Source organism: Crocodylus siamensis, chromosome 1 (genome assembly GCF_052110815.1).
Source record: "Crocodylus siamensis isolate JL-2025a chromosome 1, ASM5211081v1, whole genome shotgun sequence".
NCBI lineage: Eukaryota > Metazoa > Chordata > Crocodylia > Crocodylidae > Crocodylus > Crocodylus siamensis.
In genome coordinates this window covers 113,208,419-113,222,326 of record NC_143395.1, presented here as the reverse complement: position 1 = coordinate 113,222,326, position 13,908 = coordinate 113,208,419, and the positions used below count along the sequence as shown (strand labels likewise).

General features: G+C 39.1%; 1 protein-coding gene across 5 annotated transcripts in view; it reads right to left on the bottom strand.

The window, feature by feature from the left end:
- Positions 1-13,908, bottom strand: part of UTRN (utrophin) — a 553,135-nt gene that overhangs the window by 373,536 nt on the left and 165,691 nt on the right. For all 5 annotated transcript variants that reach the window (XM_090040990.1, XM_090040992.1, XM_090040993.1 and 2 more), the window contains 4 exons: positions 13,563-13,708; positions 10,406-10,618; positions 2,794-2,907; positions 1,850-2,005 (listed from right to left, as the gene is read on the bottom strand). In XM_090040990.1, the coding sequence (XP_089897116.1) occupies positions 1,850-2,005; positions 2,794-2,907; positions 10,406-10,618; positions 13,563-13,708 (629 nt within the window). The remainder of the gene's footprint in view (positions 1-1,849; positions 2,006-2,793; positions 2,908-10,405; positions 10,619-13,562; positions 13,709-13,908) is intronic.

Genomic DNA, 13,908 nt, shown 5'->3' with positions numbered 1-13,908 from the left:
GCAACATATGGCCTATGGGTCAAATCCAACCCATGGAGCAACTAGACCCCAAGAACAGCACAAGCAGAGATCCAGAGCTGCTTACTAGGAAGAACAGAATATATAAGCCCTTGGGCAGACTGACCTGATAGATCAGATTAATGTTTAATTACAAACAAATAAGAAGGAGAACAAATGTAAATATCTCTCTTAAATATAGCAAAGTACAGTAAAATCATTGGTAGAATGGATGCATTCAAATTTCTGGAGTATTCAGCCATCTTGAAAGTAAAACATCTAAAATGTAAATGTAGTGAATAACTGGTAGTTTAGAAAACAAAAACTTTATTGTCTATTTCAGCAATTAGGAATAAAATGCAGTTGTTACCCTATTAACCAGATTTTAACCCTACTAGGAAGATATTATAATACAGAAGATAACTACTTTTCCCCTTTTTAAATGTAAAGATTTAAAATGTGGGTCCCATAAATCTCAAACCAGCTTCTCTTCTAACTACTGAGCATACCGACAATTACACTTAACACAGATTCAAACTGCAGAGACAGAAAAAATGATGGAACCACTTTGAAGAACTTGAACTATAAATCTACTATCTGGATCACTTGGCCCAGGATCACCACATTTCCTAACCCTTCTAGCAATAAATAAAACCCTTGCCATGGCCAAGAGCTGCAGAACACAAAACTTGAAATGAACATGTTCCATAGTCACCAGCCTGCACACAGTGCCCTGGCTTAAATAATAACAAGTCATTAAAATTACTACTTGGACTCAATAATAAGCAAAAAGTAAACAATAAAAAATTGAAACAAATTGAAAAACAGAAAATAAAAGAGAAAAATAAGTTTTTTTATTTAATTATGAGGTACTTTTCTTTTTTTCTGGAGTCACACTGAAGCAGCAAGGGATCCACATACAGGTCATGAGCCATAGCTTTCTTTCTCTGGCTTATACTTTTTAATGCAACATTTGAAATAGTATTTCTGATTTTACACAGCTTTTAATACTCCAGTTAAAAATCCTCACAACGGATCGCTTTGTGAAATGTAAACACAGGGCCACACTCTCCCTTACACCTCTGAAGCACAACTCCAAGTAGAAGTCAGTGGAAGCATGTGCTCAGACTGTCGACAACGGAGCAGATGAGCATTGTAGGTTGTTGCGTTAAAATGGGTCTATCCAACTGCTGAGCAGCCAGGGGCCAAACACTGCACCACACTGAATCCCAGGCTCTCTAGGTCCTGTGGACTACACAGCATTATTCAATCCCCAGGAGTGGGGACAAAAAGCTGAAGCTGAAGGAGAAGCAGCAGGTAAAAGAGTGGAAGGAGTGCTGCCCATCCAGAAGCCCATAGGCCACAATTTAACCCCCTGTGTGCCACAGGCAGCCCACATATCACAAGTTGAACAGCCCTGTGTTAAAGAATCAAAAACGTGCATCACAAGATAAAAACGTCACTTTCATTCTTCAACAAATGAAAGAAAAGCTTACTCTTTTATGCATCATGTCTTTTGATTTATCATCAAATTAGTAGCTTTGAAACTATAAATATTTAAAAATCAGAAAGGCACTCGCCTCAAAAGGTACAGTGCTGAAGTAAAGTGCTGGTTAGTTGAACAATCATTTTGCAAAGTGGGGGCAGTACTTTCAGCCACAACCTTTACAACCTTTTTAAAGACATTTTAATAACAGGATGTCATCTAAATGGCTGACACTCCTATTCTGACATTCATTACTCAGGCAGAAGGTAGGGTATTACTCAGCCATCCTACTAAGGCCTACACTCAAGAGAATACAATGAAGAATTATCAGCTAACAAATAAGTAACAATACTACCATTAACTGACCTGTTTGCTCAGTTTGTCCCATTGTGTCTGGCAGTCCACCAACCTAGATTTTGCCCAAGTATGAACTCCTGGAATAGGCTGATTTCTTAAAATAGACTCTACTTCTTTCATCTCTTTCAAAGAGAGCTCAGTCTTTTCCATTTCATTAACAAACAGCTGAACACACAGCAGAAAATATACACATTAACAACACATGTTTTTTAAAAATGGGAATACACAGTAGTAGTACTTTTACTTTGTAGAACATTATACAGATATTACATTTTCCTCTTAGGACTCTATATGAGTTTGAAGAACATGCCATGTATACTAAAAGTTCCATTTCAGAAATTTCAAAACATTCATGAATAAGGGAAACCCATCCAAGAAACAGATAAAATTTCAGGTGCTATTTATTCATTTGTTCACGTAAGACTGAATTAAATCGAACACAGTAATGAAGGGTTGATATAACACTGTGATGAACAGTCTCTAACTATATCACTTCAGCTCTTGCAGAGTATTAACATAGGCCAATGGTCGTGGAAAAAAATAATTTTGTGGTTATGGCAAAGAACCGGACAAGAGAAACATCTGAATTCTAACCCTGAATTTTCACAGGATTTCCAGGGGTAACTAAGGTAAGTCACTTTGTTTTGCTGTGCTTCAATTCCCTCAACTGTAAAACAGGGAAAATACCAGTCTCATGGTGGACATGCAAAGCTAAATTCACTGGATACTGGCATGCCTAGAGACTTGAAAACAGCACAGTAAGGGCAAAATATTATGGGTGAGTAAAGTGAGGAGCTAGCAAAAAAAAATGACTGGGACAGAATGATGGAGAGAATTTTCTTGCGATTTGACTCAATGCATCATTTGCTATACTTAGTAACAGTAGCAAAATAATAAAGGTTAGAAAACAACACTATTTATTACAGAAGGTTCCTTAGATCAGCAGAACTCACTGTGCATTGGTCAAGCTGTCTTTGAAGCCCTTCAGAATCTCCTTGAATGGCCTGTTCTTTCATTAGAAGGTCTTTCACACCATCCATCCATTTCTGCATGACTTTTGAATCAGCCTAAATCGAACACAGTAATGAAGGGTTGATATAACATAGTGATGAACAGCCTCTAACTATAGCATTTCAGCAGCAACTGGTAATGAAGACAGAAAATTTGGAAAGCTACTAGGCACAGTCTCAATTCCTGTTCTGTCTGAGAGGTAATTTTTCCCATCTAAATTGATATGAATGCAAAGAAAAAGCTATTGTACAGTTTCACATGCAAGTCACAGAATAGCTGAATATGGGCCACACTGTTTCTGGCCATTACATAGGTGCAGTAGGATCAGGAGAGAAGCAGAGGTAAGGAGCCTGCAGGAGTTCCTGCCAACCCCTTCCATTGAGAGGCCTGGTTGGAGAGAAGCACAAGTCTCATGCCTCTATTGGTAGACACCAAATCCAACAATCTGTCTCTGACAATGTATAGTGCCAGATATTTCAAAGGCTCCACAGCATGTACCAGTGGTGTTGGTGGGCTGGATGGGAAGTGCCCAGTCTGACCACAAGCCAGATCCACGAGCAGTTCTGATCCAGAGCCCCATCCAACCATGCAGAGGCGGGCAGGAGGGCAGGCAGACCCTCTCTGGGCCCACAGACAGGAAAGGGGGCTTCATCCAGGCCCAGGGGGTAGAGGCATCCCCCTACTGCACCCCCAGCCAGGCCACACCCCCACACACACACAAAAACACAGAGCAGGAGGGAGCGCAGCCTGGCTCTGACTGGGTACACGGGGCTTGGGGTCTAGAAATTTAGCAGGAGGGAGGGTGGCTGTATTAATGGCCATTGCTGCCCAATGCCCAATTTCTTGATCCATGGGGAGCCCCGCAGGCCAGATTCCAAGGCTCTGCAAGCTGCATTTAGCCCATGCACCAGAGGTTGAGCACCCCTCGCATATACAGTTATGGTATAACTAGATCAGAAGGCAAATGGTATTGGGAACAGTCTGCCAAGGCAGTATCAGCAACCCAACAAGTCAGCCAAGAATGTACATGTGCCTAGATGACCCTCTGTTGAAAACAAAATGTCACTCTTAAGTGGTCCTCAGTAGTTAGTTTTAAGCTCCACCTAAGGGAAACTGCTTCCTGTAAGCAGCTGGGTTATAGCCTGAAGGGTGAGGTTCTGTTTCCTTTGTAATAAAAAACGGTTCTACCCTGTCTCATGTAATGTTATCATCATTTGCAGATTTTTTTTCATGCTTCTTCCCCTCATTCTTAATTATATTTACATGAAAGGAAACTATGGATTTGGTAATGCTTTAAAGAACACGGGGGGGGGGAAAGAGGTGAGCTTTACATTTGCTGTGAACCAGTTTCACATTATCCTGACACAACCATCCTAGCACAGACTTGCAGTGTAGGAAGTACAAGTCTATATTCTAAACTGAATGTCACAGTGGAAAAAATATATGCCTTACTTTACTGGAAAAGTTGCAATGATAATGTTTTAAGGATCTAAATATTATCAATGACCTTTAAAAAAATCTACAGTGGAAGCCCACTGTAGTGTTTATTTTTATCCAAAACCTACTAGGAAAATGATTTATGGGTAAGATTCTTGTCATATTTGTGTTCCTCCTCCAGCTTTTGGAATTTCCTGCAGCTGATTAGACTTCTTTGTGCAATCAATTTCTAAAGGAGGCTCCAAAAATGAAACCACAGTACAATGTATTCATTAAGACTCAGCAAGATACTTAAGCACATGCCTAATGTTAAGCATATAAACAGCCAAAAAGAATTCAATGGGCTACTCACATACTTAGGCTTTCTGAACCAATACTTAAATCTACGAAAGGTGAATAAAGTTAAAGTTCATATACTGTCCAATGAGGACTGGGAAGTAGCTGGGGAGAGGGAGAGAAATGAAGCATACTACTTAGGCAATCATATAGATTTTCAACCAGATTTTGTTGAAAATTACCCCCTAAATTTGGGATAAGGTTAATATTAGATGAGTTGCCCCATTTCATCCCAGCTGGAAACAAAGATCAAACATTCTGAACATTATCATCAACATCAATAACAACAAGCCTATCTGTGCAGATGAATAAATCAAATGGAAGGCTAGAGTTTAGTAAGCAAATAAGACCATATGGCAGAGATGACATAATCTAGAAAAACATCTGCAGAACAAAAACTTTAGAGAACTAACTCCAGCCTATTTTTTTTTCACCTTGTGGCTCATGAGAGCAAAAGTAGATCATACAATGTTGTGGAAGCACTGAGTAAGATCATGCCACATTCCTAACCCTGACATAAAACCATAAAAGTAGAAGGGACCTCAAGGCTCATCTAAGTCTAACACTGCACAAATTGCAGTTTGTGCTATTCCAGTATTATCCCAAACAATTACCTATCCACTCTTCTGATCAATCAACCCCGGAACTCTGCCTGGGACATGAGAGGCCAGAACCAATTTGGGAAGTTGAAAATCTGCCAGGAATCAGAGTAGTCCTTGTAGCCTTCTCAATGTGAAGGCAAATACTGCTTTCTATACAGAAGACCCCTACTACAGCTGTCCATGTAGAAAATATGCGAATGTGACAATCTTCTTAATAAAGTGGAGATGCCTGCTTAAAAATATTTTCCCTAATCATTTCTATTAAGTTTGTAAAAAAATACGCCATTAAAGAAAGTTAAATGACTCTCTCTCCTCTTCTTGTTTTCTGAAGTAAAATGTAAAGAAGTCAATGTGGCCCATGCCATGCCAACAGCAACAGAATTCACTTTCCATAATTGAGGGGAAATTTTGGAGTTCCTTGCAAGACAGCCCCGGGGGTAATGCACGGGATGGAGAATCAGGATTTCTACATGCAGCTCTGTCATTGCATTGACCTAATATGTGCAAGCAAAGAAGTCACTTCACTGTGATCCTCTATTTCCTCACATATGAAGTAAGGATGATGGCACTTAACTCCCCTCTTAAGATGTACAGATGACATACACTATTGTTGTGCTACTTAAATGTCAAAAAATGCTAACAGAAGATAGAAATACTGAAAAGTAAAAAACATGTAATACAAATGCAAGCTAACGTCCTATAAGTTGAAGAGTATCCTCCTTAAAGTCTTGACAACAAAAGTGTTGGCTGAGGCATTTCAATATTTGGAAGTTGCTGCGTCCCTGTTTGAGGAACATGACACCAACCCTAAACGCAATGCATCAGCAAATAGAAGCATACCCAACCTGTACAGCTGCTACAGAGAAATTGACAAGAAAAAGAAGAGAACATCAAATTTCCTTGGACACTGTTTTTAACAAAGCAGACACGATTCCAGAAAAACCTGCAGCCAAGACTCCTGAGAAGACTCCAGCCAAGAGCCCTTCAAAAAGTCCAGGAAAGTCTCCTCAAAGAAGTCCTTCCAAATCAGTATGATTGCTATTTACAATATAAATACATTAATGTAGCTACATTATTCATCTATAATTGATTGAGTACAAAATTCTGGGTTATTTTTGTTGAAAATAGGTTATTGGGCCTTGGTTCAGAAACCAATCCCCCATTTATAACATTGTTTCCTATGGGAAAATCAGTTCCAAGTTACAACATTTCAACTTAAGACGCAGTTTTCAGGAACCAATTGGGTCGTAAGTCCAAGGACTTCCTGTACTTCAATACCATGTTTTCTTGCAGTTTCCTTTAACTTTTTCCCTTTATTAAGATGATCTGCAAATATTAACTCCTCACCATTGACAAAATTTCATTCTTTGTACTCTGCTCTCCCTAGGTCTTCAGAAATCCTGGTGACATGAATGGGACATCTCTGGCCTTGGCATCAACACATGACATATATGCACAGAAAGAGCAGAATACCAATACTGAGTAAAACTGTGCAGATCAGAAAAGGCTGGTAGCTGCATCACTTCACTGAAGTAAATCTAACCAAAATACTTAATCTGCCACGCATAAAGTATGCACAAGTATCTTAGTCTCTTGCCCTCACTTAAGTATAAAATCAGGATTTCCATTTTCAGGAATCAATCCTGCACAGGTTAAGCAGTATTTAATTGGGTGAATATGGGAACTACCTACACATCTTTAGTTAAGTGCCGAACTGAATGGATGACAATTACTAATAAAGACAGTGTGATTAAAAGAAATTAAAGGGGGTAATAAGTTGAACTGCAAAATGGACAGGGAACTGAGAAAAGATAAAAGATCCTAGAGTAACATAAACATACATTAGTGCAAAACTACTTCCACCTTCCTCTTAACCTCAGGCTGCCTTGTGGGTTCTGTTTACAAGTTTATTAGGACCACATACCCATGACTGTTGTAATACTACTAATTTTTTCCATGTATAGAAAACTTGCGCAGAGAATGACTCAAAAGTAAACTGGAAGGGAGTCCAGAGTCTGGAACTAATGATCAAATGCAGGAGTAAGCATTTCTTAAAACTTCCCCTGGATAAATACCTGTGTTAATATGTGGGTGTGACCTCTGTGCCTCAGGTCAAATGAAGCGAAAAATTTTTACCGCAGATCTGGTTTCCCAAGCTTGTACTAATAAGCCTCAAGCTTTTTTTTTTTTTTCATTTCCCAACAGTAATCAGCCAGTCCAACTTTTGATTAAAGTAAATCGTGAAAGCTAGGCTTACACTATTCAGCTACTCTATTAAGAGATACCATAGTATTTGCATTTAATTATTCCCTACAATTCCTGTCTGCATCAAAACTTGGTTTTAAGTTCTCCTGATCTCCAAAATAAAAGTGTATAGTTTTCCTTTCTGAAAACAGTGCAAAACAGTAGAAGACTAACTTTAATTTTTTTTTTTTAAAAAGCACTTCAGGCTGTGTCAATGTACTGACATTCAGTTTATCCTGGAAGAAACCATGAGTGTACAGATATTCAGGATTTTTCTCCGAGTAAAAATGGCCACTCCAGGAGAAAAATAACTGGGAGTAACTAAGGTTAAATCATTCCCACAAGAGTACCTTTACAGACTGTCTTCTGCAAGATGCCACAACAGTTCTCCAACATCCCAACAAGCTCCTGCCCATTCTGTGCATTGCTGCCATTCTACCTCCAGGCAGACTGAGGGAGCTTGCAGAACATGCTGAGGTGTGTGCACCAGAGCCCCCTGGATATGCAGTATCAGCACTACAAGCTCTCTGCTCTTCACAGGCTCAGCAATCAAATGACTCTGCTCAAGCATCTCTGAGTAAGTTTTTCTTTCAAGCAAAACAAACAGAGGAGATCTCTCCCAGGTTTTTTCAGTATGGGTTCACAGCCTTTAAAAAAAACAAAACAAAAAAACAAAAAAACCTGACTCTAATGGCCCTCAAGATTTAAAAAGATAATGTTCACTAAAAAAATTAGATTGTGTGTGAACTATATGAATTAAACATGGACTCTCTTGAAATGTTTATTACATAAAAAACCAGATTCAATTCTTGTTTAAAAGATGGGACAAATTAGCACCTTTCCTCCTCTCCATAATCTATTAGCTAAATATTCCAAATAAAGCACCAATTTTAAGAAGTGAAAATATGATTCATGCAGCAGTTCAGTTTGGGAGTTTAATATCTTCTGTCACTAATTTCAATTTGTAAAAAAAAATTTAAAACCCTTTGTATTCAGAATCTGAAGTCACAACTTCTGCTAAATTAAGGGATGGCTGAGAAGTACCTCAATAAAAACAAAAAAAGGGGAAAGGAAATACAAACCCTGAATATATTCAGTGTCTAAGTAAGCACTATAATATTAATATTATCGACACTTTACACAGCAACACCTCCACACTGACAGCCAGATTAGCTTTTATGCTATCCTAATTGTCATATGCACATTAGTTCATAGTTATAAAACGTTATCAGCATCTTGTGTACATCCAATAGTTTTACTACAGGACGTATTTTGTTTTACTACAGGATGTATTTTCTAAGTTGCGATACAATGATTTTTCACTTTTTTGTGGGACAACATTAAATAATAGGCAGACAACAGGGAGAGGACTCAGGAATTAGATTCTACTCTGTACAAGGAATCTGTTTGGCGCTGATTAGTTTCAATAATCCTTCCCATCCTAAAATGATGCCATTTCTTATCCTACCTCTTAAGAATGTTTGTGGAGATTGAGAAGACAATAAAAAAAAAAAAAAATCAGGTCAGTATAGTCCAGGTTCTAATTAATCTTTATATCCACTACTTCTGACATTTGAAAATCCAATTTTTAGAACATAAGCACCATGCCTGAATACTTATTTTATATATCATTCTCATTTTCCCTCCCTTTTTGAAAGCTCTGTACTAATGCTGTATTATGCCTGATGTAGAAGCAGAAGCAGGATTGTGATTTTTAAAAATCAGAGTGCAGGGATTGCCCCTGCAAGGTGCTGAGCACGCCATCTGAGAAACTGAATGCTCTAACACTGCAGGGTCATCAGAGGCAGTAAGCCCATCACAGCACTGAGTCTTCAAAGATGTACTTGGCAAAGAATCACCAGTTCTAGTTTAACCATTTCTAATTCTATCTTTCAAACAGGATTGCCAACCCAAAAATGTTTTTCCCCCCACTGACAAGCTGCAAATTTTTTTCTGACAGAGTAACATTTTTCTTGACATACTTGTAGTCATTTAAGAAAAATTCTTGGGTTGGCATCCTTGTACAACTGCAGCAGTAGTTTTACACACTGCTTCCCCCACTACAGGGGTCCCCTGCTCATCCCACACATGGACATAACCAATTACACTACACACTATCCTGGTCACTCCTCGGACCCATCCTGCAGCCAACCCCACTCCCTTTTCTGGCAAGGACCTCCTTCCACCTCTCCCTCTCCCATGGCTCCATCCTGCTGCACTATCTCTCCACCCTGTACCTAACAGATGCAAGTAGCTGTTAAGAGCTGGAGGGCAGCTGAGTGTCTGAACATGTCTACAGTGGGCTCTGGTGAATGGCAAAGCTCTGACAAGAGCTCCCTGAACGCAGGGTGCTGAGCTCCCTGAACGCAGGGTGCTGAGCTCCCACTCAGACAGCAGGTGAGACTGCTGTGCTCCACCTGTCTTGCAGTGTGGCTCCAGCCTCTTTTTTCTTTCCTTGTTTTTTTGGCTACGGAGATTAAATCTGCAGTTGCTTCATGTTTTTACAGAAGGGAAAATTAATTTTTTTAGGTTGTGGTTTTGGGGGGGGGTGTTTTGTTTGTTGGTCGATTTGGGGTTTGTTTGTTTGTTTTTTGGTTGTTGTTTCTTGTTTTCTTTTTACAGAGTATCCATAAATGTATAAACAGCTTACAACAATTAATTGAAAAAATATAAAAATAATGTTCCTCCTTTTTATTAAGTGAAAATCAATTCTATCCAATGATGAAAAACAAATCAGATATTTTAAATTTAGGCATACCTCGCCCAAAATTATGCTATACTTCAGTATTCCCTATGATAGCAGTTTCATTTTATGCTTGGATAAAAGTCCTATTTAGCATTTGATTTATTTACTTCACTTGGATTTCTGCATGCAAATGGACAAGAGAACGGTCTTACAGAGAAAAAAAGTATAAACCTAAATATTTATTTTTACCTCAAACAGTCTTAGTTTGGATAAGATTTCCTCCAGTATATGAACATCTTGGGAAACCTTAACCTTTAACTTGTCCCACTGGCCCTGTATACGCCTGAATTCTTGCTTGTAGATCTTTGCCACATCAGAAGAAGCTTGTTTCTCCAAAACTTTTGTTTCAGCCACCAAGTAATCCATTGAGGGCTTCTGGCTTTCTACTTTTTCACAAAGAGTCTGCAGAGAAAGTAGTACAAAAAGATACATATGGGCAGTAATGTGTGCAGAAGTATGTACATATGTACATAAATGCAAGTATTACATATGGCATACTGTGGACAGTACAGAGCTACAATATGCCCACACTGCAGGCACTGCTGTGACTGCAGCACAGGGCAGACTCCCAAAACTAGCTGCAGCAGCACAGAGGTCAGCAAAGTCTGTAAAACCTGCTTGGGTAGGTAAGCCCAAACTAATCTGTGTGACACTACAACTATGCTACTCCCAGAACCCAGAGGCATAGCTAGACAGCAGTGGCACACAGAGCAATGTCAAACCAACAACAGGGGTGGCTGCTATTTCTGTGCCCCCATAAATTGGCTCCAATACTCTTCCTTTATTTCCCTCTTTTGCAAGTACCACACCTAAATGAAAATATGTAACAGCAACTAAGCATAATGAAAGCATGGACTACTACCTTGACTCTTGAAGCTACTCTGCTATGCTGCAATGTAAGAAGATTACAACATTAAAATAAAAAGCACTAAGCATTTGTAAAATTATAAAAAGCTGGCTGGTCACTGGAATGCCCAATTTTCAAATATTAATTGCAAAAAAAATAAATAAAGCCCCTAGCCTTTAAAAGTAATCCAAAATAAGGACTAATATTGCCACCATGTTATGTAAAACTTGGGATTCAGGCCACAGGCACTTACAGCTCTTTGCAAGAATGAGGGCAACATAGGTCACTTGAGTTCTCACTCATTTTGCCATCTTTAAATCGATGTTGCCCTCTATTATAGCTTTCACAGTACTCATTTTCACTTGCTTGGTATGTCCCTTCTGGTAAATTAGTCTCAAAGGTAGAGAAGGTTTTTGTAATAAAAGAAGGATCAGACAGATGCCTAATGACCTCAGGTTCACATATCTGAAGATTGCTGTTCTCAGGCAAAAAAAATTAAAAACCAGCTTGAACAGCAAACTGCAGAACAAAAAATCATCCAGACTGGACTGTACTAAATAGAGACTATGAATTCTAATCTCATTACCTGGATTAGCATTTGTGACCCCCTTTTGTTCCCATGGGTTTACTGCTGGTTTGCTTTTCTCTCCTAGCACTGCCCCTCTCCATCTCCCTCTCCCTCTTGTCTTTTGTATTCTAATTTTTCTCTTCTTCTTATACACTGTACTTCCTTTCATAGCATCCGATTAAGTAAACTCAGGTTTATGAAAGCTTGGGCTCTATATATAATCTTATCTGGTTACTCTATAAGGGTGTATATCTACCCTGACTTCTGATTAAACACACCTATCTACCTCTCTAAAGACTAGAAAGTCAACATACTTACGGTTTCTAACACCCTGGGTGCATCTACACAAGACGCTAAATGCTCAGGAGCATATCACATCTAAAACAGTGCTAATATGCTACTGTGTAATAGTATTAAGCTACTGCACACTAGCATCACTAAAAAGGTGTGCACTGGCACTAATGTGCAGTAGTGCCAGTCACCGCGCATTGACTTTAGTACTTGATTATACAAATACTAAACTTAATGCACAGTAACTATGGCGCATTAATGAACATGTAGTTGCTTTCTCTGTGTGCTGCAAGTCTCTGAATTAAAAGTTTCTGCCAATTTTAAGCACCATAGCAGCTATATCAAAACAGCAAGCTGCAGAATTCCAGCTCTTTTGTAGTTTGCGGCCTCTACAAGCAAAGTACTTATATCCTCATTTACTGGAACTTCAACTATCCTAATTGAATCTCTCAACCAAAAGCGTATGCATGTGTGTATATAAAAAAAGTGATTTATCTTCAAGAGTTTCACCAGCTTCCTTCCAAACACTCCTAAACTATAACACAGAGAAAGAGGAAAATGTTACCGTACTGAAGCAATTTTCAAAACGGGATGGGGAATAGATTAAAGGTCATTTTAAAAGAATGCGCGCACACACACACAAAACCTTTTGGAAACATTGTTTGGTGTTGACTGATGTTTATACTGCAACTTTCACCCAAAGATTCCTGCCTACCCCAGAAGCATGGAATTGTAAGCAAGATTTTACTCCTCCCAGACTACAGAATTTGTAAGGAAGTTTTCCATGTGGTATATGAACACTAGTACTGTTTGCCTCTGCAAAGCCACCCAGGAGGCCCTATTAATAAACACACAGATACACTATGCCAGTTTCTGATTTTAAAAGGTAAAGTCTTACACAATTCAATTCATAAAAAGTTACTTTATCTAGGAAACAGTGTACATCAGACTGAATTTGCCTAGGGTATACAAAACCTCTATGTACTTCCATTTCTCAGGCAACCTAACTAAAAAGCCTGAGGGTACCTATTTTTGTAGTATATAACCTAAACCTTGTTCCCCAAAACCAACTGACAGAAATTAGGGTGTGTATAATATACAAAGAAAATGGATCCCCATGGATCTGGAAAAGTGGCAGCAGGGAAGCGATAGCAGCCTTTAATTCCTACAGCTCCAAAAGCCATGGCTCTTAATGCTGTCACTGTTCTACCAAATTTCTAGACTCAAGGCAGGACTCCCCCCAGCCAAATGACATGGCCCCAAGTGTGGGGTTGGGCCTTAGTCAAACCAAACATGCAGGCCCACACCTGCTGCACTGGGCTGGACCCAGCATATGGCCCTGGACCCAGGTTGCAACCCCAGGCCTAAGACAGATTGGGCCACCACACTAAATCAGTCTGCAGGCCACCTCAACATGTGGGTCTGGCAGGAGGCTTGGCTCCCTAGCTGCTGCTCCTCAGATACTTACTGAAGGTAAGATTCTTTTTTCTTCATGCTACCTTTTCAAAACTAGGGTGTGTGTTATAGTCAGAAGCAGCTAATGTGAGAAAATGTGGCGTCATACGAAAAATATCAACCCTGGGGTTAGTAAATTACACAAGAGGCCAAGTTAATAGCTGAGGAAACAAAGATAAACTTACCTTTGTCTGTTGTAAGGCTTTTTCCACTTTACTAGGGTCATTCATTGAGGTCATGATGGACTGTGTTTTATATTCAGATTCATTCAATACATCCTTCAGTCTCTTCAACGCATCCAAATACTCCTGGCTAGGCTGTCTTTCTAGCTCTGTTTTTGGTAAAACCGTTATTGTTTTAAAAAGTGCTATGTATGTAAATGAACAAGGAGTACTTTTATTTATAAAAGGAATAAGCCTATATCAAGGCTATTTGGCTATATTTAAATCTGTTTGAGAGATATTCCCACAAAATATAAAGCTTGCAAGCAGCTAAATTTTCATGGAAATGTTTGTGGTGATGGTAGTTTTT